This window comes from Mesocricetus auratus, unplaced genomic scaffold, assembly GCF_017639785.1.
Source record: "Mesocricetus auratus isolate SY011 unplaced genomic scaffold, BCM_Maur_2.0 Super-Scaffold_100676, whole genome shotgun sequence".
Classification (NCBI taxonomy): domain Eukaryota; kingdom Metazoa; phylum Chordata; class Mammalia; order Rodentia; family Cricetidae; genus Mesocricetus; species Mesocricetus auratus.
The window spans coordinates 157,829,736-157,855,039 of NW_024429266.1; the positions used below are offsets into that span (position 1 = coordinate 157,829,736).

The 25,304-nt window shown below is 40.6% G+C and overlaps 1 protein-coding gene across 1 annotated transcript in view; it reads right to left on the minus strand.

The window, feature by feature from the left end:
- The window catches only part of Tafa4 (TAFA chemokine like family member 4), a 193,744-nt gene that overhangs the window by 12,817 nt on the left and 155,623 nt on the right, over window positions 1-25,304 (minus strand). Inside the window, exon 4 of the mRNA XM_040738891.1 lies at window positions 19,123-19,278. Within this exon, the coding sequence (XP_040594825.1) occupies window positions 19,123-19,278 (156 nt within the window). The remainder of the gene's footprint in view (window positions 1-19,122; window positions 19,279-25,304) is intronic.

A 25,304-nucleotide genomic window follows, 5' to 3' on the forward strand; every position in this document is an offset into this window, starting at 1 on the left:
AGTTAAAGCCAACTGAAAGTGACAGGACCCAGCCTTGCCTTATAGTTCACATGTGATTATTCTGGGATGTTCAGTTCACCTCTGAACTCATTATTCCCCATCCCTCACCAATAAAACTGTGTTTCATGTTCATAAAGCAGAAAATAGTGCAGTAGATTCTGGAATTGAATATAGACCAAAGTATATATGGGATGGTTAGTCCTGCAGGTTCATGGGATGCTGAATTGCAGAGGAGAATTCAGCCAGTGAGCTGGCACTGAGGTGTTGATCAGTCAAGAAAGACGGACCCTGTTTTCTTGTTGAAACAGCAATATTTACATAGAAAACTTCCCAAGTAGATGCTGTCATTCTCCCCCCTTTTGATAGTTATATTCTAGTTTCTGAGCTGTAGAGATGTGTGGGCCATAGATTTCTTTAAATTAAGGACTTTAATAGATGGCATCAGGGTAAACATGACAGCTTGCTATGCATGTACAATGTGCAATGATACCAGAATCATAAATTAATTCATCCATAGTTACTCCTCATTGATCATTAGATCCCCAAAACCTGTGTACTTTCTAACTGAAGATCTGCACCCCTTGAACAACAGCACTTTGATTCCAGTCCTAGCAAACCCTCCAGTTCTGGAAACCACAATCCTTCTCTGAACTAACAGGAATTCTACTTTTTTAAAATTATATATGCATGAGATCATGGAATCTTCTACCCTTTGGTTCCTAGCTTATTGCTTAAGCATACATCCCTTCTGGTTAATGCATGTTTTCACAGATATCAGGATCTCTTTATGTGAACAAATACTAGTCTAGTAAGATTATAGCCCACAAGATCCATCTCTCTCCCTCAGTGAAGTTATCGGGTTGTTCTCATCCAGCTGCTTCAGTGAAAATGAAGATACGGAAAAGCCTTATAAGTACTGACTTCCTGAGGCAAGGAGGGTTACTGCATATATAAACTTATTTTCTGAGGGTGTCTGTACCAGCTGTACCAGTTCAATTTCCTGGCAACAGCACATGAGCATTCCCCACATCCCCTTGTGGTTTTGATAACAGTCATTCTACTGATAGTGACGTAAAACACTGCTTCAGATGCCTGTTTGATATCTCTATGTGTTCTCTGAGAAAAAAGATATTCAGGTCCTTGGCTCAACCCTATATGGGTTGGACGAGAACCCCTTATAGAAATGTGATTTGTCAGGCTAGAGAGAGTTCCTTGGTTAAAAGCACTTGCTGTTCAGTTCCATCACCCATGTAGGGCAGCTCACAACTACCTGTAACTCCAGGTACAGGAGATTGATTCCTGCTTCTAGCCTCTGTGAGCACCTATGCTCATGTGCACACACAGACATGGGGGTGGGGAGGAGAGATCTTAGAAAAAGAGAAATGTGGTCTGAAACAGGTTCTCACATTCTCTCAGCTGCCCTTTTTTCTGGTCATTGTTCCCTTTGCAGAGCTTTTGGGCTGGTGGGTGTCCGCTTGTTTGGATTGTGTTTGTTGCCTGTGTTTTTAGTATCATACCAAAAAGGCCATTGACAATGTCAATGGTTTTTCTGCATTCACTTCTCAGTTTTGTAGTTTCTTATGTCAGAGTAGCCTGTGGTGTGTGGTATGGGGGAGTCCTGTGCTTGCAACTATCCACGTTTTCTAGTACCACTATTGAAGACCTGGCATACTCTTCAGCAAATATTTCTGGTGCCTTGATCAGTAACTTTATCACTGAGCTTTCTACCTTGTTCCATTGTTCTGCTTGTCTACTTTTATGGCACACCTATACTGTTGTATGATTACTACAGCTTTGAGATGTGCACGGATTAGGAGGTATGATATCTCTAGCCTTGCCTCCTTCTTGATCTATTTGTGTTCTTTGTGACTTCACATAAATTGCAGGACTTTTTTCCATTTCTATGAAAATGCCACCAAGTTTTTGATAGGGATCTGCAGGTCATTGTGGACTTTTGGCAACAATATTCGCCTCTATGTTGTTTAATTTCCTTCTGCAACATCACTGAGCTTCCAGGATGCTGATCTTTGGCCTCCTTGCTTAAATTTCCTAAGAATTTTGTTTTTATCACACTATCATAAATGGGATCTTTTCAAAATTCTTTATTACTATATGAAAATGCAATTTTTTCAATTCATTTTAATTTTTTTTCTACCTGCCAACTTTACTGAATCCAATATTGACTGTCTTCAGACTCTCACAAAGAAGTGAAGCAGGAAGACTGTTACAAATACATTCTGTAGAGCCAGCATTAGCCTCATGCCAATGTCAGTCAGACTTCTAGAAGTAAAGAAAATTACAGGCCAACATATTTCACAAAAATGAATGCAAAAAAAGAAACCCTCAAAAACACTAAGAAACCAAATTCAATAGGATACTGAAGGATTGCACAATACGGTCTGGTGGGAGTTGCCTCTCAAGTACAATGATGACTGAATATGAATCAATGTGATCCACTACATTCCAAGAATAAATGATAGAAACCATATGGTCACTTTGGTAGATATATTAAGGCATTTTTAATTCCAGCACTCCGGAGGTAGAGGCAGGAGGATTTCTGTGAGCTCAAGACCAACCTGGTCTACAAGAGCTAGTTCCAGGACAGCCTCCAAAGCCACAGGGAAACCTGCCTTGAAAAACCAAAATAAAAAAAGAAAGACAGTTCCATGCCCTTTAGTGATCGTAACTGTCAACAAATTAGGTAAAAAGGGGATGTATCTCAATAGAAAGAAAGCTGGAAATGCCAGTCACAGCTAGTGTTATAATCCAGGATGAAAAGAGGCATGCCTCTTAAATGGACATGAGAAGGATGCCCCCCCTCTTACCACATCTACTAAGCACAGCAAAGTGGGGCAGTTAGGTATAAGAGAAGAAAGGGCATGCAAGATGGACAGGGAACACTTAATTGTCCATCTAGATTACATGGCATTATATAGAGAAAACAGAGCAGACTCAATGTCTTAAGAAAGGCCATCAATGTCAAGTAAGTAAAAATTCAAAGTTCAGGCTCCACATAAGCTAAGAGCAAATTTTCCCATTGATTGCCAGTCTCCTTGCTAATTCTTTTCCTAGCTTGAAAACTCTAGTGTCCAGAAGTACAATGGGACTAGGGCAACATACACTCTAACATCAGAGCTCATATGCTGACCCTTAAATATATACTTTTTCCTTTACACTAGAAATTCCATCAAACACAAATCCTTGTTTTAAAAAAGGTAGCAATATAATTGTTACTACTTAGACATTTGTACTGGCCTGCCTTTGGAGTTCTGACAGAATACACCCTTAGCTGCTGCCACTAAGAGCACCACTTGTACCTATTCACTGTTCCCTTTTAAAAGGGCCCTGCCCACCTCCCATCCCTCTCTCTGTCTGTTTTCTCCCCCCTCTCTCTTCCCCCTCTCCAGCTCTCTCAATCTCTCTCTCTCCTGCCCTGCCTTTCTTTCCTCTCTCCTGCTGCTCCTGTCCTCTGAGGCTGGTCTCCCCTGCCTCCACTTTCCCTTTTTACAATCCTTTTCCCTAATTTAAAAAAAACTCCACTTGAACTCTGTCACATGGTGTCCTTCTCTCTAGAGCCACTTTTTTTTAATTTACAACAATAATAATACAAAAATTTATGTATTAAAATTGGGACATGGCAATACAATGTCATGAGAACATGGGATCATTGCACAACGTGCTAAAAGAGTCAAATTTTCTTCTATCCTTATGTAGCTACAGTTTCTGGGCTGCTGGCTGCTGGCCCCAATCAACAGCAATTATACCTGAGTCAGGTAGATTTGTGATCTAGGTTAACCATTCTCTATTTAAATCAGTACATTCCAAGACAGAAAATGGTACATTGCCACATGGGTTATTTATGGTCCTAGAGACTGCTACTGAACTGGGATAGATGGATATGAAACTTAAGAAAGTTTGGGGATCTTTTTTAGGTTCCAAATATCATAATGATCTCACCCTGCAACTGCGGGGAGCTTCTGTCATTTCAAAGTACCTTTACCCACTTTTCTTCTTCTGATTGTCCCAAAAGTTGTCAGAAGCAGCAAAGGACAGATGGAACCAGAAATAAAAACCAGTTTTTTTCTAAGTTGATAATTAAGAATGAAAGTACCTAACTTGAAGTGTATTACACCGACTCTGCCTAGCAGCCTTCCTGAATGTACTGTAATGTGTTTATAATTTTAACTGTAGCTGTGTGAGGTAGACTATAATGGTTTGATACGTGCATATAATAATCAGATAAAGGTTTTCATGGGTCTACACCAGGTCCTCTGTATACATATTATAACAACTAGCTTATTATTTTTATGGGATGTCTGACTGTGAGAACAAATGGGTCTCTAACTCTTATACCTTCTCTTAGGACCCTTGTCCCCCTGTTGGATTGCCATGTCCAACTTCAGTATGATAGTAGTTTTTGCTTTGTCATATTTTATTTTGTCATGTTTGGTTGTTATCTCTTAGAAGCCTATTCTAATGAGAGATAGAAAGGGAGTTGATGCAGAGAGGAGAGGAGGAAGGAGAAACTATAATCAGATATAATGTATGCAAAAATAACCTTTTCAATAGAAGGGAAAGATGTTTTAACATTGTCAGTATTTCAATGGATGTGTAATGCAGTGATCAGTTCAAGATCCTTCATGTTCTATGCCTTTAGCATTAGTTGGTGTTTGAAAGCTTCACACTCTCCTCTTGTGGTAAAATGGTATTTTAGATTAGCAAGAACCTGGTTTGCATGACATATCATCAGGTAAAAGTCCTTTCTACTTGAGTCACGCAACTTGAGTTCAATCCCTGGAACCCATGATGGAAAGAAAAAGAACAGATTCTTAAAAAACGGTACTCTGAAATCCTCATGTCTGCCTGAGTCCACAAATAATAATAAAATAAAATTTTAGATTAGCAAGGAATATGTAGATTCTCACTATATTCATAGTGTCAATCAGTTTTTTCATTATTTCCTAAACGCCTTGGTTTGGTCTCAAATACACATCAAGGTAAATGCTTAGTTATATTTACACAGTTACAGATGAAGCCAAAGTGCTTTTTGTCTTTAAAATGTTTTCTTGAGCAAGACCCTTGCTCTCAGTGGGACCCTCAAGCACTCCAAAGCAGGATCAGAGCTCTATGGGAAACCTGGAATAAGCTGCTACGCCATGTGCTTCATGATGTGACCAGGGGAAAACACAAGGGATAATGGCAGTGGTCCCCCTGCTGGAAGCCAGCAGACCCAGGTGGCCTCAGTGAGACTTCTGAGGAAGCACTGGGCATCTGGCTGAAGAGTGTGTCGGGGAAAACCTTCTAGGTGCTCTTGAGACCCTTTAAGACCTGAGTCTCTGAGCAGACAAGAATTGTGGCAGGATCCCACACCACCAGTGAGTGTAATGAGACAAGGAAGTCTATAGCTTACAGGGAAATGACTGGATAGCAAGCAAGGGATAGTAAAATTTGGAACAGGAAGAAATCTTTGGGGGCTGGAGAGATGGCTCAGAGGTTAAAAGCACTGGCTGTTCTTCTAGATAGTCCTGAGTTAAATTTCCAGCAACCACGTGGTGGCTCACATCCATCTGTAATGAGATCTGGCTCCCTCTTCTGGCAAGCAGGCATACATGCAGACAGAACATTGTACACATAATAAGTAAATCTTTAAAATAAAAAAAATCTGGAAGAAAATATAAACTGGGTATAAATGAAGGGAAAAATGAGGAAGTCAATGTCCTGCAGATAAATGCCAGACACTTATTCAAACTGAGAGTACATAAGACACTTCTGATGTCACATAGGAAAAGGAACTTGAGTAGAAACATACTGAGATTCACATCATAGAAAAAAATATGCTATCATGTACCTAGAAAAAGGTTAAAATACTACAGTCATTTCTGTATTGTTGGTTTTAATGTATGGATTGATGTGATTACTCTGATAATTCCCGTATACACATGCATCATGAATCAATCATGTGCATCTACCCTACTTCTCATTTTGCTCTGAACCTATCTCCCAGCATTCTTTCCAGTCCAGAGTAATCCCTCTTCTATTTAAGATCTAATTTTCTTACTATATTTTAGTATCTATATATGAGAGCGAACATGGAATGTTTCTCTGATTCTCTAGGTGGCTTAACACAACCTCAGTTCCATCCATTGCCCTGCAAATCATATTCCATGCCTCTCTGAATAAGAATCTATTGTGTGATCTTCATGCGTTGATTGGCACAGAAGCCAATTCCTTACCTTAGCTACGGTGAAATGTGTCTGTAACAGGAACACACAGGATTCTCCCTGGTGTGCTGATTTTCTTTCTTTTGCATGCTATACACAGGATTAGGGTGTGTGAACCAAAAGAGAAACCTATTTTAGGTAGTTTAGAAACTTCCACACACATCTGACAGAGAGCTGATCTCTAAAATATACAAAGAACTCAAAGCTAGTCACTAAAACATCAAATAATCCAATTAAAATGTGGGGTACAGAATTAAATAGAGAATTTTCAATGGAAGAATCTCAAATGGCTGAAAGACACTCAGCAAAGCGCTCATCATCCTTAGCCATCAGGGAAATGCAAATCAAAACAACTCTGAAACACCATCTTATACCTGTCAGAAAGGCTAAAATCAAAAACACCAACTACAGTTTATGCTGGAGAGAAGGTGGAGAAAAGTTTGTGCTGGTGGGAATGCAAACTTGTACAGCCACATTGGAAATCAATATGGGGTTTCTCAAGAAAATGGGAATCAGTCTATCTCAAGATCCAGTTATCCCACTCTTAGACACTCTTATCCCAAAGAATGCACATTCATACCTCAAGGACATCATGTTATGTCCTATGTTAATAGCAGCATTATTTGTAATAGCCAGAACCGGAATCAACCTAGATGCCTCTCAACCAAAGAATGGATAAAGAAAATGTGGTACATTTGCACAATGGAGTACTACTCAGTAGAAAAACATGACATCTTAAAATTTCAAGGCAAATGGATGGAACTAGAAGAAACCATCCTGATTGAGAAAAAAGAAAAACATAGTATGTACTCATTCATAAGTGGATATTAGACATAGAGCAAAGGATTACCAGCCTACAATCCACAACCTCAGAGAAGCTAGTAAACCAGGAAGACCCTAAGAGAGACATACATGCCCCCCTCACCAGAAGGGGAAAGTAACAAGATGTAATGAGTAAATTGGGAGTATGGGGGAAAGTAGAAAGAGGACAGGAAAAGGGAAGAAGGGAGGAGAACATGAGGGATTAGCAAGGTCCTAGTTGGGTGAAGGACAGAGAAGGAAAAAGATACCTTAATAGAGGGAGCCGTTATATGCTTAAGGAGAAACCTGGCACTAGGGACATCTCCAGTAACCCACAAGGATGACTTCAACTAAGAATCTAAGCAATAGTAGAAAAGCTACCTTAAATGCCCTTCCCCTATAATGCTATTGATGATTACCTTAAATGCCATCATAGAGCCTTTATTCAGTAGCTGATGGAAGCAAAAGTAGAGAACCACAGCTAAGCACTGAGCTGAACTCCTGGAATCCAGTTGTAGAGAGGGAGGAGTGATGAGCAAAAGGGTCAAGACCATGCTGGGGTAACCCACAGAAATAGCTGACCTGAGCAAGTGGGAGCTCAAGGAACCCTGTCTGACAGCTGGGGAACCAACATAAGACTAAATTAGGCCTCCTGAACATGGGTGTCAGTTGGGGGGCTTGGGCAGTCCATGGAGCCTCTGGCAGTAAAACCAGTATTTATCCCTAGTACACAAATGGGCTTTGGGAGCCCATACCCTATGGAGGATACTCTCTCAGCTTGGATACAAAAGGGGATGGCCTAGGTCCTGCCCCAAATTATGTGACAAACTTTTGATGACCCCCTCCATGGAAGCCTCACCCTCCTTGAGGAGTGGATGGGGGCAGGTTGGGATTGGGAGAATGGGAGGGAGGGGGAACTGGGATTGGTATATAAAATAAGATTGCTTTTCATTTAAATAAAAATTTAAAAAATAAAATAAAAAGAAGCATCAGTAGTTTTCAGCAGCAGCTCTGTTAATTTGCATTCCACTGTATTACAGTTTGGTTTTGCTACGTATCCTCACCACAATTTAGTTTTTTAATTTTTCGATAATGTACATTCTAGCTGGGGTGCAATAGTATCTCCTTACAATTCTGATTTACATTTTCCCAGTAGCTTCATGCTGAACATTTTTTCATGTATTTGTTGGGTTATATATGTTCTTCATTGAGTGTTGTGTATTCAAATCACTTATGTATGTTTTAATTTGATTGCAGTTTCTTGAGAGTTTTCTTTTTCAACTCTTCATAGATTCTGTATATTCATCCTATCAGGCATATAGCTGGAATAACTTCCCTGCCATTCTGTATGCTGTCTCCACTCTGTTGATAGTTCCCTTTGCCACTTGTGAATTTTTGTCTCTATTCCCTGTGCTTTGAGAATGTGATTCAAAAAAATCACTGCCCATACCAATGTCCTCAAGTATTGCCTCTATGTTTCTTCTAGTGGTTTCTGAAATTTTGGTCTTATGGTAAATTCTTTGATGCATTAGAGCTGACCTTTTAAAATATTTATTATTATGTGTATGGTGGGGGGTGTTATGACATGTATGTAGATTTCACAGGCCAATTTCGTGGGTTTGGTTGTTGCCTTCTCCCTTTAAGTGGGTGCCAGGGATTGAAGTGTCAGGCTTCTGTGGCAAGCCTCTTTATACTTAGAGTCATCTCATTGGGCCCTGGTTTGTTTGTTTTCTTTAAAAAGAAAAATTAATAAAAGGGTTACATTTGAATATTCTGCATGTATACATCCAGTACATTCTTCTAATTATAAATATACTTTTTTAAAGATTTAGGTAAAGGAAAATACAATATCAAGTTCTTACAACTTTTTTGCTGGTTTTCCTTTGTTTGCTTAAAAAAGCGTTATGAATTAAAATAATAAGCTACTTTGGAATTTTAAATTGCTACATTTACAAAAACAAAAGTCTTGTTTATATCTATCAGGAGAACGCAGTAAGATTATTAGTGACAGATTATTATCTAGGAAAGACCTCATGGCAAATGCTCCTGAAGAAAAAGAAAGGGGCCGGGGAGACACCGAAGTGCCAGTTTCAGATGCCCTTCCACACTGGCGACTGTCTATTAGCCCACAGCAAAGGTGAGAACTGACTGAGGACAGACCTCAGAGGGAGACAGGCATGGAGAAAGCAGAACTTCTGAAATAGCAGCCTGGCTCTGAAATGAAGCAAAGGTGCAGATGTTGGATTCTATTAAAATAACTGCCAATGACATCGGCCCTCTTTCCTGGGCCATTTCTCCACAGGATAATGCCTTGTGGGAGGCATGTCCATCACTCCAGCTAGAGATCGCCACAACCTACTCTAGACAAGAAAATGCCCTGTTATGTCTACTTTTAAAGCACAATTCTTTTTAAAGCCTCATGCCTTCCTGGTTTAGGAAAATACATAATAAATACCCTTATCTTCAAATTCTAATGAACTTCCAGGTTTGCAGGGAAGGAAAACTCATGACAGTGGCGCCCCCTGTGCTTTGATAGTGGCTAGTACATTATATAGTGTCAAGCAACTAATTAGCTGTTTTGCTTTGGCACAAAGAAGGGACTACCTTCTCAAGAGTTGGTCTCTCATTGACTTAGTTAAGTTGTATTTACAGTGTTAAGGCCTCTGTTTGTTTGGTCTTTGAAATAATAGTTTATTAATTCTTTAAGAATTTTATATCAAATATTTTTATCAAGTTCATCCACCTCTGCCCAGATCTTCCCCCACATCCCTACAAACCCAACTTCATATGCACAATCTCTCTCTCTCCCTCCCCCCTTTCTCTCTAAATAAGCCATCATGTCCAGTTTGTGTTGTCAAAATACTCTGGGCACAAGGCCTGCACTGGATTGTGGTAAATACACCAGGTGTCAAACCATTGATGAAAACCGACTTTCTGTCAACCACAACCAAGTAACTGGGGTCAGACTCCATCCCACCTCTGGTCCTCCATGCTGGAACTTCATCTGCCTTGAGTTTGTATAACTCTTGTTCATACCATATCTGTGAGTCCACATGTACAGCTGTGTCTGAAAAACATTGTTTCCTTGCATTCATCTACCACTTCTGGTTCTTACAGTCTTTCTACGCCTCTTCCAAATAGAATCCTGAGACTTGGGGAGCTGTGCCATGTACATCCCATTTAGGACTGAGCACTCCAGTCTCTTATCGTCTGCATGTGGACCAGTTTTCAGTCTCTGCGCCAATCACATCTACCATAAGAAGCAGCTTCTATGATAAGGGTTCAGAGATGCACTGACCTATGAGCATATCAATAACTCGTCATCATCATATTCGTTTAGCAAAATAATAGTGGTAGGTTTTCCCCTAGGGCCCATGATCTCTATAGCCACAGGTTCTTGGTCTCGTTGACAGTGTCAGGTATGGGTTTCATCTCGTGGAGCAAGCTTTAAGTCCAATCAAAAAGAGATCCAATCACCCCTATTACATTCATGCCACCATTGCACCAGTGGGCACATCTTGCCAGGCATGTTATAATTGTAGCCTTCAGGGTTCATACTTGGGTGAAATTGTTAATTACCTTTCTCCTCTGGCAACATGCATAGCCCCTGCAGCACTATACACAGTAAGCAGTAGGGATCAAGCTTCCAATAGAGTACCAGCTAGATTTCTCCATGTTCTATGATTCTAGTATGTAGGTCTTACTGTCAAGTTCTGAAGGATAATCAATAGTATTGACAATAGCCTGCAATATTTAGGGGGCAGTCTATGGAACTCTACTGACTTTCTATTTTTTATTTAAATCTGTCTTTAACCTCAAAGTATGGATGAGGCAATTTTGAAAACATCTTCCTAGAATGTGTGTGTGTGTGTGTGTATATATATATATATATATATATATATATATATATTTGAAACCTTACACTGAAATTTTAACAAGATTTTAAAATCATTTTAATTATTGCTGCTGTTCCAACATGCACACTGTGTTCTTTGCTAATGATGCTATGAATTCAATGTCTTGGTTTTTCTAGCAAAGAAAACATAGCAGCTTGACCCACCTATAGAAATTGTATTTGTTTATTTTGCTGGCAACTTAGTACTGTTACTTCCACAAGTTCATATAGCCCTGAATAAGCTGCTGTGTAAATCCATGATCATGCCCTTTGGGTTTTCTGGTTTTTGTTTTGTTTTGTTTTTAATGATCTGAGTGATTACTTCTTGCCAAACACAGACTCACAAATGCATGTATGCATACTGGAGACTTCGAAGTCAGGGTTTCCCAACCTTGGTACTACTATCATTTGAGACCAGGTTATTCTCTCTTGTGCAGTCTACATTTATGCACTGTAAACTGTTTGGTAACATCTGTACATCTGAAGCCTCTATATAACAGATATGAGTAGAAGCTTTCCCAAACCTGCCCAATGTCCCCAAGGGGCACAAATCCATGTTTCTCATTCGTAGATATTTAATACATTGCAGGCCAACTCAGCAAAAAAGGGGAGAGGCTGTTCTATTGAATTAGATCTGTTCAAAGCTTTTGTTGGTGGGTGAATCCTAATCCACAATAAAAGGCATAACAGCTCTATTTCGTGTTTTCCTTCCTGTACCTACTATGGAGAATGCAGCACTTCTAAAATTTGTATGTACGCACCTGCTCTCACTCATAGAAACACAAATCCAGGGCTCACTATGTAACCTGTGCTGAGAAGAGGGTCTGTCAAAAGCAGGGACCACATTTTCCCTTTCAGCAGTCCCAGGGAGATCTACAGGAGCTTGGCTCACAGCAATTCCCATCTTTTCTACTGGTACACAGTCTGCTTCCTCCACTGTCCTAAACTCCCAGAATCAGTGAAATATCTCAATATCCAGGGCTCTGTGTTCGTCCAGTCTTCAGGTATGCACGCTTGCCCAACCACTCACATACACCTTATGCTCCCTCTTTGCCTTCTCCAACCTTTCACCTCCTACCTAGACAGTTAACTGCTTCTCATAGCTGACCTTCTCTATTGTGGCATAGAATCCTGCATTTGTGAGAGTTTATGTTCTCTTTCCTTGGGTAATATGAACTTCTTGGAAATGGTACTAGAGTTCATTGTTACACTGTCCCTATCATGTAGGATAAGTCCAACATCAATGAATTCATTTAAAACTTGATGAATAATCCAAGAGACTCAAGATATACATCTTGCCAACCCCCGAGGTGCTTGTGTGAAGCAAGCTTCACTGCCATTGTACTGACTGCCCCTGACAGAAACTCAGTGGCTAAGAGAATAAACCCAACTGAAACACCAAATCCAGTGAGAACACATCATAAAGGGAGACCCTGCCTCATCACACAGCCCCCAGTACCTTGAGAACTGTCAAGCCCAAATAGTAACTCTCTTCCATAATTAAACCAGTCCTCACAAGTGAGAAAGGCAGAAAAATTGGTGCCTTATCAAGAGACTTTAAAAATACCTTTAAAAGAAACTGTCTTCCATCTGAGAGCTTTTGTCTTATTAATCTGTTTTAAATCCAATATTTGCAAAGCATTCCTTTTGACAAAATAAATTAAGCTTTCTTGTAGTACACATTTATCTTGCTTTATCAAAAAGCCAGTCAGCATTATCTCTATAGGGCTGTGTTTTGATAAATGTGTAGAACATTGCTCTCATCACAATGTTGTATATGCCAGTACAGATTTTAAATAAAGAACTCTTACCCACAGAACAACTGTCTGTTTCAGGACACAAAGAGCCACAGCTCAGAATAATTCCCCTTCCTCCTTCCAAATCCCCAATGTGTACTAGAGATGAATTTAAATAATTCAGAGCTAATTGTAATTTAAAAACTGGGTGATTGGGTAAAAATATCTAAGTTTTGTATTTAGCTAATGAAGGCTAAGCTTTTACAGAAAAGCAATGAAAGCCCCAGATAAGTATCTGTGGGGTGGATTAACAATAATGCAAAAGGATATTCCGATTTCTATGTCAACATTAATTAGTGCCCTGCTCCAACATCTCCATGCCTTTGTTTTAATTTAAATGTAAATTCAGGTGAATTTTACATTTATATCCTCTCTGTACTCGTATTTACAAATAAGATAAGAAGGACATATCAGCAGAGAATGGGTCTAACCACGTGCCAATTAACATGATACTGCATAATTATTATGGGATAAAGATTAAGCAGGTAAAGCTATAAAGCCCTAATGGAAGTATTCAGATAAGGAGTAGATGGCCGGATGGATAAGAAACAGATGCACATCCTAACTAAAGCTTAAAATATCTGTGCTCCTTCAGTGACTTGGATCTAATAAACATTCCTTGAACATGGCTATTTACCAAAGAATATTAGGTGTGGGTGACGAGAATAAGAAGACACATCCATTCTCTTTGGGACACTGCTTGGTTTGTAGTCTCTTGCCATAAATATTATATTGAAGTTGAATGTTGTATAAATCAAATGGTGTGCTATCTAATATAAAGCTTTATGCCAAATATGCCCATTTCAATTTACACTAGCCACATATGGACCAACATTTCTCTTGACAGAGAGAACATTTGTATCAACACAGAAAGTTTTGTTCAACAGAACTGCATAGACTGTCATTAAATGCCAAATAAATAATTGTCTATCACCACTTCCTGCTCCTAAAATGCTTAAAAGATCAGTCATGTAGCTGGCCTATGAGTGTGTTGAATTTGCCATCAACACATCCAAGCCACCCACCAATAGAGGAATAGCTTAGTTACAGCTGACAAAAAGCCAAGTTAGATCAACACATATACTTATGAACCAATACTGATACAATAAACTAGGTGTAACTAACAATCTAAGCAATAGTGGAGAGGCTACCTTAAATGGCCTTCTCTGATAATGAGATTAATGACTATCTTATGCTATCCTAGAGCCTTCATCCAGTAGCTGATGGAAGCAGAAGCAGACACCCACAGATAAACACTGAACTGAACTTCTGGAATACAGTTGCAGAGAGGGAAGAGTGATGAGCAAAGGGGTCAAGACCAGACTGGAGAGACCCACAGAAACAGCTGACCTGAACAAGGGGGAGCTCGTGGACCCCAGACTGATAGCTGGGAAACTAGCATAGGACTATTCTAGACCCTCTGAACATTGATGTCAGTTTGGAGGTCTAGGCAATCTATGGGGCCACTGGTAGTGGATCAGTGTTTATCCCTAGTACACGAATGGACTTTGGGAGCCCATTCCACTTAGAGGGATAGTCTCTCAGCCTAGACACATGGGGGAGGGTCTAGACCCTGCTCCAAATGATATGACAGACTTTGAAGATTCCCCCATGGAAGGCCTCACCCTCCCTGGGGAGCAGAAAGGGGATGGGATAGAGTGGGGGGGCAGGGGAGGAAGGGAGGGAGAGGGAACTGGGATCAACATGTAAAACAAGCTTGTGTTTCTAATTTAAATAAAAAAGGAAGAAACTAGGTGGACCTAAGAAACTATATAAAACATACATTGATAATTGCAGTCTATACCCTATCTCTAAAATTTATAGATACACCCAAAAATATACTAACTAGATATTATAGCTATTCCCAGGATGAAAGTGAAACATAAGGGTATTTATATTTTTTAACTCAGGTGGGGAGATATCTGGGGTATTCATATTCTTTCTTTGTGGAGGAGACTTAAGGTATTCATATATTTCCTCTACTAAGACGAAGGTGGCAACAGAAATCATCATCATGTCACTAGTTTGCAAGTACCATTAAAAGTGCTGACTACTGCAAAATATTACATGTAAAACTTTTTCTCTGAAGATGCGAGACTAGACAGAATACAAAAATAGTCCACATTGTGATTCATCACTTCCTTTAGAAGAAGTTTCAAGCCTACAGAGAAAAAGGTAGCTGTTACCTTCAACAGTAAGTTAGCATGAGTCACTTCTCTGTCAAGCTACAACTAGTCCATGGCCAGCCTGTGCAAGAAGGTGAAAACACTGCTTGCACACTATCAGGAGGGTATGCACACAGCAGGGTTTTACAGAAAAAAAATGCTACAGGAGAAACAAAATGATACAGGAGATGTGAGGGTACAGCAGAATTCAATAAGCCAAACATATGTCCTAGAGCAGAGATGGGTGGAAATCAACATGTTCTATGTTGGCTGAGGCAGAGGAATTGAGAGGGGAGATAAGGAGACAGTGAGACCTTGGAAATTTTCTTGAGTGTGGAATAGAATCCAGAGCTCATCTTACAGCCTGATTGCTAAGTATGGTGTTAGCATGAGAGTCACAGGTCCACTCTGTTTTTACAGGAGATCTATTCTGGATGTGAGGTAGAAACTAGATGACAAGAAATCCTAAGAGCAAGCCAGGTAGTAGTGGCGCACGCCTTTAATCCCAGCACTCGGGAGGCAGAGGCAGGCGGATCTCTGTGAGCCTCCAAAACAATACAGAGAAACCCTGTCTCGTAAAACCAAAAAAAGAAAAAGAAAAGAAAAGAAATCCTAAGAGCAAAATATACGTTGGTCCCTGGAGTAAGGAATTAGCAAGTATGGGAATGAGAAAAAGTGAACTGATGTAAGAGACAAAAGGAGACAGAAAACACAGGACCTTGGAATAGTAAATGGAAAAGATAAATACTCTTTGTGGTCCTGGTTGAGGATAGGGTAACTTGGTGATTTTAAATATAATTTTAATATTTTGTTAATGTTTTGAAAATATCATGTTGATCATACTCATCAACACTATTCACTCTCACTCAATCTGGGTTCACCCCCCCATACCTTTCTACCCCTCCAAACTTTGTATCATCTTGTTGCTGTATTTGGAAGCTCACTGATTTCCTTGTTGTTGGATCCTCTGGAACATGGCAGATCAACAACTGGCCACTCTTTTTATAAACACTGACTCTTCCTCCCTCAGAAGCCATCAACTGTTAGGAGCACCTCCTCAGGTAGAGGTAGAGGTTTCCAATTCCCTTCTGAGTCCATGCGAGAATGCTGACTGGGATTGAACTTACAGGTGTGAGTGCACTGTGTGAGTGCACTGGTCCCGTCACATCCAGAAGATGCTCTTTGGCTCCTGTCCTCCCTGACCTCTGGCTCTTACAATCTTTCCACCTCCTCTTTCATGATGTTCCCTAAGTCTTGGGGTGGGGATGGGGTGATATAAATGTTGCATCGAGGGAGCACTCCCCAGACACTAAAAACTGATCAAGGGTCAGTCATTGAGTTTCGGTGTTAATATCGGGTTGTTTTGTTTTTTAAATGTTAAGAACCTTATCCCTTTTAAGGGTCTATAATCCTTTATCAGTAGTCTACAGAGCTTTGAAGAGGGAACGGTTCCTGTAGAAGACAGTGAAAGCTTCCGGCCTTCACATAAGGTTATTCCTCCTTGCCAGATGCCATAGTGCATGGAGATTCATATACTGCACTGCAGAAATTGTACCATCTGTGATTTCCAGGGTACACATGCAGAATAAAGTGTGTCTGTCAGGGAATACATGGTCCTTTGAACATAAGTGTCCCCCATAAGCTCACAGGGCATGGCACTATTAGGAGGTGTGGCTTTGTTGGAGGAATGGCCTTATTGGAGGAAGTGTGTCACTGAGAGTGGGCTTTGAGGTCTCATATATTCTCAATTCACTCCCATTGCCTCAGTCCACTTCCCATTGCTTTCTGATCAAGATATAAAATTTTCAGCTCCTTCTTCTACACTATGTTTGCCTACATACCATCATGTCCAACCATGATGATAATGGACTGAACCTCTGAACTGCAAGCCGCCCAATTAAATGTTTTTCTTTATAAGAGTTGCCATAGTCTTGATGTCTCTTCACAACAATAGAAACCTTAACTAAGACACATGGGGTATGTACCATGTTACCCTTACAAAGTCTGAACTCAGCAATACAATGGCTTCTGATAAGGAATTATAGAGAGGAAAGTTACCCTTAAAGGTAGTTGAGAGGTTCATTGTAAAACAGTGACTACCCAGTGCACAAATATGAGGGTGTCTCTGTTTGTGTTTGGGGTGGAGTCAGTTATTGTCTCTGACTGTGCAGTAAGATGCAGTGTTAAGAATCTGTTGGTGTCTTCACTGCTGGCCTTTCAGCAGGCGTCTCAAAGGTTCCTGAGCTTGCAATGGTCAGATTCATGAAGCCTACAGACAACTGTGGAGCAAGTACCATATACCTCTTCCCATGGGGACTGAAATGTGTTTCCAACAAAGCATCTGCTACAAGAGCCATGGGACTCAGAGTCAATCCCAGGCGTCTACCACAACCATCAATGGTCATTCATTTTCTATACATTCTCTCACACACACAAGCTATTGGTAAAATACTCTGCTAGGGACCTGGAGACTACTGAAGAACAATACAGAATCCCAAACTATTATCAGAAAAGTTGCCCCAAAGATGTTTCATAAGTGTTTGTTAACACAAAAGAGTAAGGCCCAAAAAGATGGCTCCACTTTAAAAGCACTTGCTGATCTTGCAGAGGACCCAGGTTTAGTTCCCAGCACCCACACAAAAGTCCAACTGGGGGGTCCTGACCCATTCTTCTGGCACTGCATACACATAGTGCACATACATACATGCCTGTAAAACACTCATACACATAAAATGTTTAAAAAATAAATTTTAAAACATTAGAAACTAGAAATAATGAAAAGGATATTAGTTATAAGGGGGATATTACTGTGTACCACTAAGTAGAGAGTAAAAGGCCACACCAGTTCTAAGTATAGTCACCTCTCCATATACATTGACTAAACATCCTCAGACTTAACTAATCAGATAGAAATTACATTGTTTTACGTATATGTGGCTGAAAACATACAGAATTTTATCTCCATAAAATATAAAATAATCACTACCCAATATTTACATTGTTTTAGACATTATGGGACAGATAATTTCAAGCATACAAGAGCATGGACACAGGTGGTTAACACAATCCATCTTTTTATTTTATTTTCTTTTCCAGTTTAAATTTAGATAAGAAGCGAGGTTGCTTCACAAGTCAGTTCCAGGTCCCTCTCCCTTTCCCTCCCCTCCTCCCGTGCCCTCCCCCCATCCCCCCCCGTTATCCCCTCATTCCCCCAGGGAGGGTGAGGCCCTCCATGGGGGTGTCCATAGTCTGTCATTTCATATAGGGCAGGGCCTAGACCCTTCCCCAAGAGTTCAGGGTGAGAGTGCACCTCACATTGTTCTATGGGAGTCCAGAGACCGCGTGTATACTTGGGATGGGTACTGATCTGCTGCCCAAGGCTCAATAGATTCCCTAGGCCTCCTCACTGACACCCAGATTCAGGGGGTCTTGATCAGTCCCAGGCTGATGCCTGGGATTCAAGAGTTAACCTTTGTCTGGTCAGCTGTTTCTGGGGGTTAAACCAGCCCAGTCTTAATCCCTTTGATCATCAGTCCTCCCTCTCTGTTACTGGCTTTCTTGAGTTCAGCTCAGTACTTAACCGAGGGAGTCTGCCTCTTCTTCGATCAGCCACTAAATAAAGTTTCTGTTTCCCAGACTCTCTGGCCATAGGATTGTAGGCTGGCACTCCCCAGATCTATGTCTAAAATCCATATATGAGAGAGTACATGCCATGTTTCTCTTTTTGTGACTGGGTTACCTCACTCAGGATGGTTTCTTCTAGTGTCATCCATTTGCCTGCGAATCTCATGATTCCATTATTTTTTTCTGCTGAATAGTACTCCATTGTGAGCTTCCGTGAGTATTTGGATATCCATAGAGAATCCCAGAACCAATTCCATAAAAACAGTAGGAGACATAGTTACAAAGGGGAGACTGAAGAAAGAAGTACTCGGTCTAAGTGGCGTGTGGAGACAGGTGAGCAAAGTGACTTTAAAGCATGCCTTCACGACTATCCCATAATAAAGAATACACAGAGAGAGAGAGAGAGAGAGAGAGAGAGAGAGAGAGAGAGAGAGAGAGAGAGAGAGAGTACCCTTAAGAGAGATTATTAAAGGCTTGCCTTATTCATCAAGAGCTTTTGAAGCTTGGATTTCTGCCAACTAACTTTTGGACAGACACTTCCCTCAAAGCAGCCTGGATTTCTACAGATTGATGTTCAGCACTTTTGAAGTACTGGGAAGACTGACCAGAAAGACCCTTACCTTCAACACATGAAGGCTGTGCCCGAGTCGTGCCAGCCACCTGCCCCGGGAAGCAGGAACATTTGACCGTCTGAGAGCGTTCCTCTATGCGGTTCTTATTGCAGCAGCGGTGCACAGCGACCACCTCACAGGTACCCTGCTTGATTAGGTGGTGGCCTGGGAGACAAAGAGAGAACACAGACCAGGAGCTGTCAGAGTGCACAAGATCACCAAGAACTTAGTTACACTGTGCCTACTCCTTCCCTCCTGCTATGCTATGTATCTTGGTAGTATTCCCATTTGATGACATCTCAAATTAACATAAAATTAATAAGAAAGGTGCAGAATACTCCAGAAACTCAGATTCAGAACTCTTGTGGTTATTTTGCATTCATGATGTGTCCCAAGAGATGCTGCTGGATAAATAAGACTGCTGATTTTAGACGAGCAGATCCTGGATGATCCAGACTCTTGTTAGTTTGCAGATGGAGGAAGCATCATGTGGATGAACTAGAGACTTCCATCTTATCAGACACGAATTTAACCAATAGCCTGAATAAGGCTGAAGTCTTCACAGCCCCCATAAAGAAATGCAGTCTTGCTGATATCTTGACTGTTGACATCTCAGTCAGAAGAGCCTAGGAGACAATCATCCAAGCCCAGACTTCTGGGATGAGATGCTGACTTGAAGGCAACTTGTGAGAGCAGCAATAGGAAACTAACTGTTCACCCAGATTTACCAGATTGCATGTGAGCACATCTGATGTATCATTCATGATCTGTCTCACCTGTTCTCTCAGTCAGGTGACAGGCTTGACAACTCATTCACCCCTCAATACACCAGTGCACATTTCTAAAAGTGACATCCTCATATAATTAGTCAGAATTCTTTCTTATGTATGCTGTTGTGAAATATCTATACATACAGATTTTCCTACATTGTCCCAACAATGTCCTGTCTGCCCTGCCCAGACTCTACTAAAGAAGCATGCCTCACATTCAGTTGTTATATGCCATTAGCTTACTTTAATCAGAGCCTATTCCTCAAACTGAATCTTCCTTGACCTTGACATTTTTTTATGTTTTCTCTTTTTTTTATTTTATTTTCCAGTTTAAATTTAGATAAGAATCAAGGTTGCTTCACAAGTCAGTTCCAGGTCCCTCTCCCATTCCCTCCCTTCCTCCCGTGTCCTCCCCCCCCCCCCCCGTTATCCCCTCATTTCTCCAGGGAGGGTGAGGCCCTCCATGGGGGTGTCCATAGTGTGTCATTTCATATAGGGCAGGGCCTAGACCCTTTCCCAAGAGTTCAGGGTGAGAGTGCACCTCACATTGTTCTATTGGAGTCCAAAGTCCGTGTGTATACTTGGGATGGGTACTGATCTGCTGCCCAAGGCTCAATAGATTCCCTAGGCCTCTTCACTGACACCCAGATTCAGGGGGTCTTGATCAGTCCCATGCTGGCTTCCCAGGCTAATGCCTGGGATTCAAGAGTTAACCTTTGTCTGGTCAGCTGTTTCTGAGGGTTAGACCAGCCCAGTCTTAATCCCTTTGATCATCAGTCCTCCCTCTCTGTTACTGGCTTTCTTGAGTTCAGCTCAGTATTTAACCAAGGGAGTCTGCTTCTTCTTCGATCAGCCACTAAATAAAGTTTCTGTTTCCCAGACTCTCTGGCCATAGGATTGTAGGCTGGCACTCCCCAGATCTATGTCTAAAATCCATATATGAGAGAGTACATGCCATGTTTCTCTTTTTGTGACTGGGTTACCTCACTCAGGATGGTTTCTTCTAGTGTCATCCATTTGCCTGCGAATCTCATGATTCCATTATTTTTTTCTGCTGAATAGTACTCCATTGTGTAGATGTACCACATTTTCTCTATCCACTCCTCAGGTGAGGGACATCTAGGTTGCTTCCACGTTCTGGCAATTACAAATAAAGCTGCTATGAACATAGTGGAACAGACATCTTTGTTGTATGAATGGGCATCTTTTGGATATATGCCTAAGAGTGGAGTTGCTGGGTCTTGTGGTAGGTTTATTCCCATTTTTCTGAGGAATCTCCACACTGATTTCCAAAGTGGCTGGACCACTTGGCACTCCCACCAGCAATGGAGGAGTGTCCCCCTTTCACCACATCCTCTCCAGCATAAATTGTCATTGGTGTTTTTGATTTTAGCCATTCTGACAGGAGTGAGATGGTATCTCAGAGTTGCTTTGATTTGCATTTCCCGGATGGCTAAGGATGTTGAGCACTTTCTCAAGTGCCTCTCAGCCATTTTAGACTCCTCTATTGAAAACTCTCTATTTAGTTCTGCAGCCCACTTTTTAATAGGGTCCTTTGGTGTTTTGGAGACTTGTTTCTTGAGTTCTTTGTAAATTTTGGAGATCAACCCTCTGTCAGATGTGGGATTAGTGAATATTTTTTCCCATTCTGTGGGCTGCCTTTTTGTCTTGCTGACTGTGTCCTTTGCCTTACAGAAGCTTCTCAGTTTCAGTAGGTCCCATTTATTGATTGTTGATCTTACTGCCTGTGCTACTGGTGTTATGTTCAGGAAGCTGTCTCCTGTACCAATTCGTTCAAGGGTACCACCCACTTTCTCTTCTAAGAGGTTCAGTGTGGCTGGATTTATGTTGAGGTCTTTGATCCATTTGGACTTAAGTTTTGTGCATGGCGATAGACATGGATCAATCTGCATTCTTCTACATGCCAGTCTCCAATTATGCCAGCACCATTTGTTGAAGATGCTTTCTTTATTCCATTGTATATTTTTAGCTTCTTTGTCAAAGATCAGATGTTCGTACGTGTGTGGGTTAATACCCGGGTTTTCAATTCGATTCCATTGGTCTACCTGTCTATTTTTGTGCCAATACCAAGCTGTTTTCAGGACTATAGCTCTATAATAGAGCTTGAGGTCAGGGATGGTGATGCCTCCGGACGTTGCCTTGTTGAACAGGGTTGTTTTGGCTATCCTGGGTCTTTTGTTTTTCCATACAAAATTGATTATTGTTCTTTCAAGGTGTGTGAAGAATTGTGCTGGGATTTTAATGGGGATTGCATTGAATCTGTAGATTGCTTTTGGCAGGATTGCCATTTTTACTACATTGATCCTACCTATCCAAGAGCATGGGAGATCTTTCCATTTTCTGAGGGCTTCTTTAATTTCTTTCTTTAAAGATTCAAAGTTCTTATGATACAGGTCTTTCACTTGTTTGGTTAGCGTTACCCCAAGGTATTTTATGATGTTTGTGGCAATTGTAAAGGGTGATGTTTCTCTGATTTCTCTTTCAGCCCTTTTATCATCTGTATATAGTAGGGCTACTGATTTTCTTGAGTTGATCTTGTAGCCTGCCACTTTGCTGAAGGTGTTAATCAGCTGTAAGAGTTCCCTGGTAGAGTTCTTTGGGTCATTGATGTAAACTATCATATCGTCTGCAAACAGTGAAAGTTTGACCTCTTCCTTCCCAATTTGTATCCCCTTGATCCCCCTTTGTTGTCTTATGGCAATAGCTAGAACTTCGAGTACCATGTTGAAAAGGTATGGAGAGAGTGGACAACCTTGTTTTGTTCCTGATTTTAGAGGAATTGCGTTGAGTTTCTGTCCATTTAGTTTGATGTTGGCTGTTGGTTTACTGTATATAGCTTTTATTATGTTTAAGTATGTCCCTGTTATCCCAGATCTCTCCAAGACCTTTATCATGAAGGGTGTTGGATTTTGTCAAAGGCTTTTTCAGCATCTAGTGAGATGATCATGTGATTTTTGTTTTTCAGCTTGTTTATATGGTGGATTACGTTGATGGATTTTCGTATGTTGAACCATCCCTGCATTCCTGGGATGAAACCTACTTGATCGTGGTGAATGATTGTTTTGATATGTTCTTGGATCCGATTTGCCAGTATTTTATTGAGTATTTTTGCATCAATGTTCATGAGGGATATTGGTCTGAAGTTCTCTTTCTTAGTTGTATCTTTGTGTGGCTTGGGGATCAAGGTTATTGAAGCCTCATAGAAAGAGTTTGGCAAAGACCCTTCTGCTTCTATTGTGTGGAACACTTTGAGAAGAATTGGTATAAGCTGTTCTTTGAATTTCTGGTAGAATTCTGCACTGAGGCCATCTGGACCTGGACTTTTTTTGGTTGGGAGACTTTTGATGACAGCTTCTATTTCCATAGGGGTTATAGGTCTATTTAAATTGCTTATCTGTTCTTGATTTAGTTTTGGCAAGTAATAGCTATCCAGGAAGTCATCCATTTCCTTTAAATTTTCGAATTTTGTGGAGTACAGGTTTTCAAAGTATGACCTAATGATTCTCTGGATTTCCTCAGAGTCTGTTGTTATGTCCCCCTTTTCATTTCTGATTTTGTTAATTTGCGTGTTCACTCTCTGCTGTTTGGTAAGTTTGGACAAAGGTTTGTCTATCTTGTTGATTTTCTCAAAGAACCAACTCTTCATTGCATTGATTCTTTGTATTGTTTTCCTGGTTTCTACTTTATTGATTTCAGCCCTCAATTTGATTATTTCCTGGCGTCTACTCCTCCTGGGGGAGTGTGCTTCTTTGTGTTCTAGAGCTTTCACCTGTGATGTTAATTCTCTGGTATAACTGTTCTCCTGTTTCTTCATGTGAGCATTTAGCGCTATGAATTTCCCCCGTAGCACTGCTTTCAAAGTGTCCCATAGGTTTGGGTATGTTGTGTCTTCATTCTCATTGAATTCGAGGAAGTCTTTAATTTCTTTTTTTATTTCCTCTTTGACCCAGGGATGGTGCAGTTGAGCATTATTCAATTTCCATGAGTTTGTAGGTTTTCTGCAATTTGTGTTGTTGTTGAATTCTAATTTTAAGGCATGGTGGTCTGATAAGATGCATGGAGTTATTCCAATTTTTTTGTAGCTGCTGAGGTTTGATATGTTGCCAAGTATGTGGTCGATTTTTGAGAAGGTTCCATGTGGTGGTGAGAAGAAGGTATATTCTTTTTTATGTGGATAAAATGTTCTATAGATATCTGTTAATCCCAGTTGGGTCATTACTTCTATTAGCCCTTTTGCTTCTTTGTTGAGTTTCTGTTTGGTATTCCTGTCTAGTGGTGAGAGTGGTGCGTTGAAATCTCCCACTATAACTGTGTGGGGCTTTAGATGAGATTTAAGTTCTAATAATGTTTCTTTAACGAATGTGGAAGCCTTTGTATTTGGGGCATAGATGTTCAGAATAGACACTTCCTCTTGGTGGGTTTCACCTGTGATGAGTATGTAATGACCTCCTTCATCTCTTTTGATTGATTTTATTTTAAAGTCTAGTTTGTTAGATATTAGGATTGCTACCCCGGCTTGTTTCTTGGGTCCATTCGATTGAAAATTTTTTTCCCAACCTTTAATTCTCAGGTAATGTCTGTCTTTAAGGGTAAGGTGTGTTTCCTGTATGCAGCAGAAGGAAGGGTTCTGTCTTCGAATCCAATCTGCTAGTCTGTGTCTTTTTATGGGTGAGTTAAGGCCATTAATATTGAGGGATATTAATGACCAATGATTGCTCATCCTTCTTCGATTTGCGATGGTTGTTGTTGGTGGAATTATGTGTGGAATTTCACCCCTTTGTTCTTTTGGCTGTTGGTAGAGAGAGATTCTCTAATGCTTATGTTTTTCTGGTTGTAGTTAGCTTCCTTGGGTTGGAGTTTTCCTTCCAAAATTTTCTGTAGGGCTGGGTTAGTGGACACATATTGCTTGAATCTAGTTTTGTCATGGAATATCTTGTTTTCTCCGTCTATAGTGATTGAGAGCTTTGCCAGGTACAGTAGTCTGGGCTGGCATCCGTGGTCTCTTAGTGTAGGTAGAATATCTATCCAGGACCTTCTGGCTTTCAGCGTTTCCATGGAGAAATCAGGTATAATTCTGATAGGTCTACCTTTATATGTTTCTTGACCTTTTTCCTTAGCTGCTCTTAATATTCTTTCTTTATTCTGTATGTTTGGGGTCTTGATTATTATGTGGCGAGGGGAATTTTTTTTGTGGTCCACTCTATTTGGTGTTCTGTAGGCTTCTTGTACCTTCATTGGCATGTCTTTCTTAAGGTTGGGAAAGTTTTCTTCTATGATTTTGTTGAATATGCCTTCTGCCCCTTTGAGCTGGATTTCTTCTCCTTCTTCTATACCTATTATTCTTAGGTTTGGTCTTTTCATGGTGTCCCATATTTCCTGGATGTTTTGTGTTAAGGATTT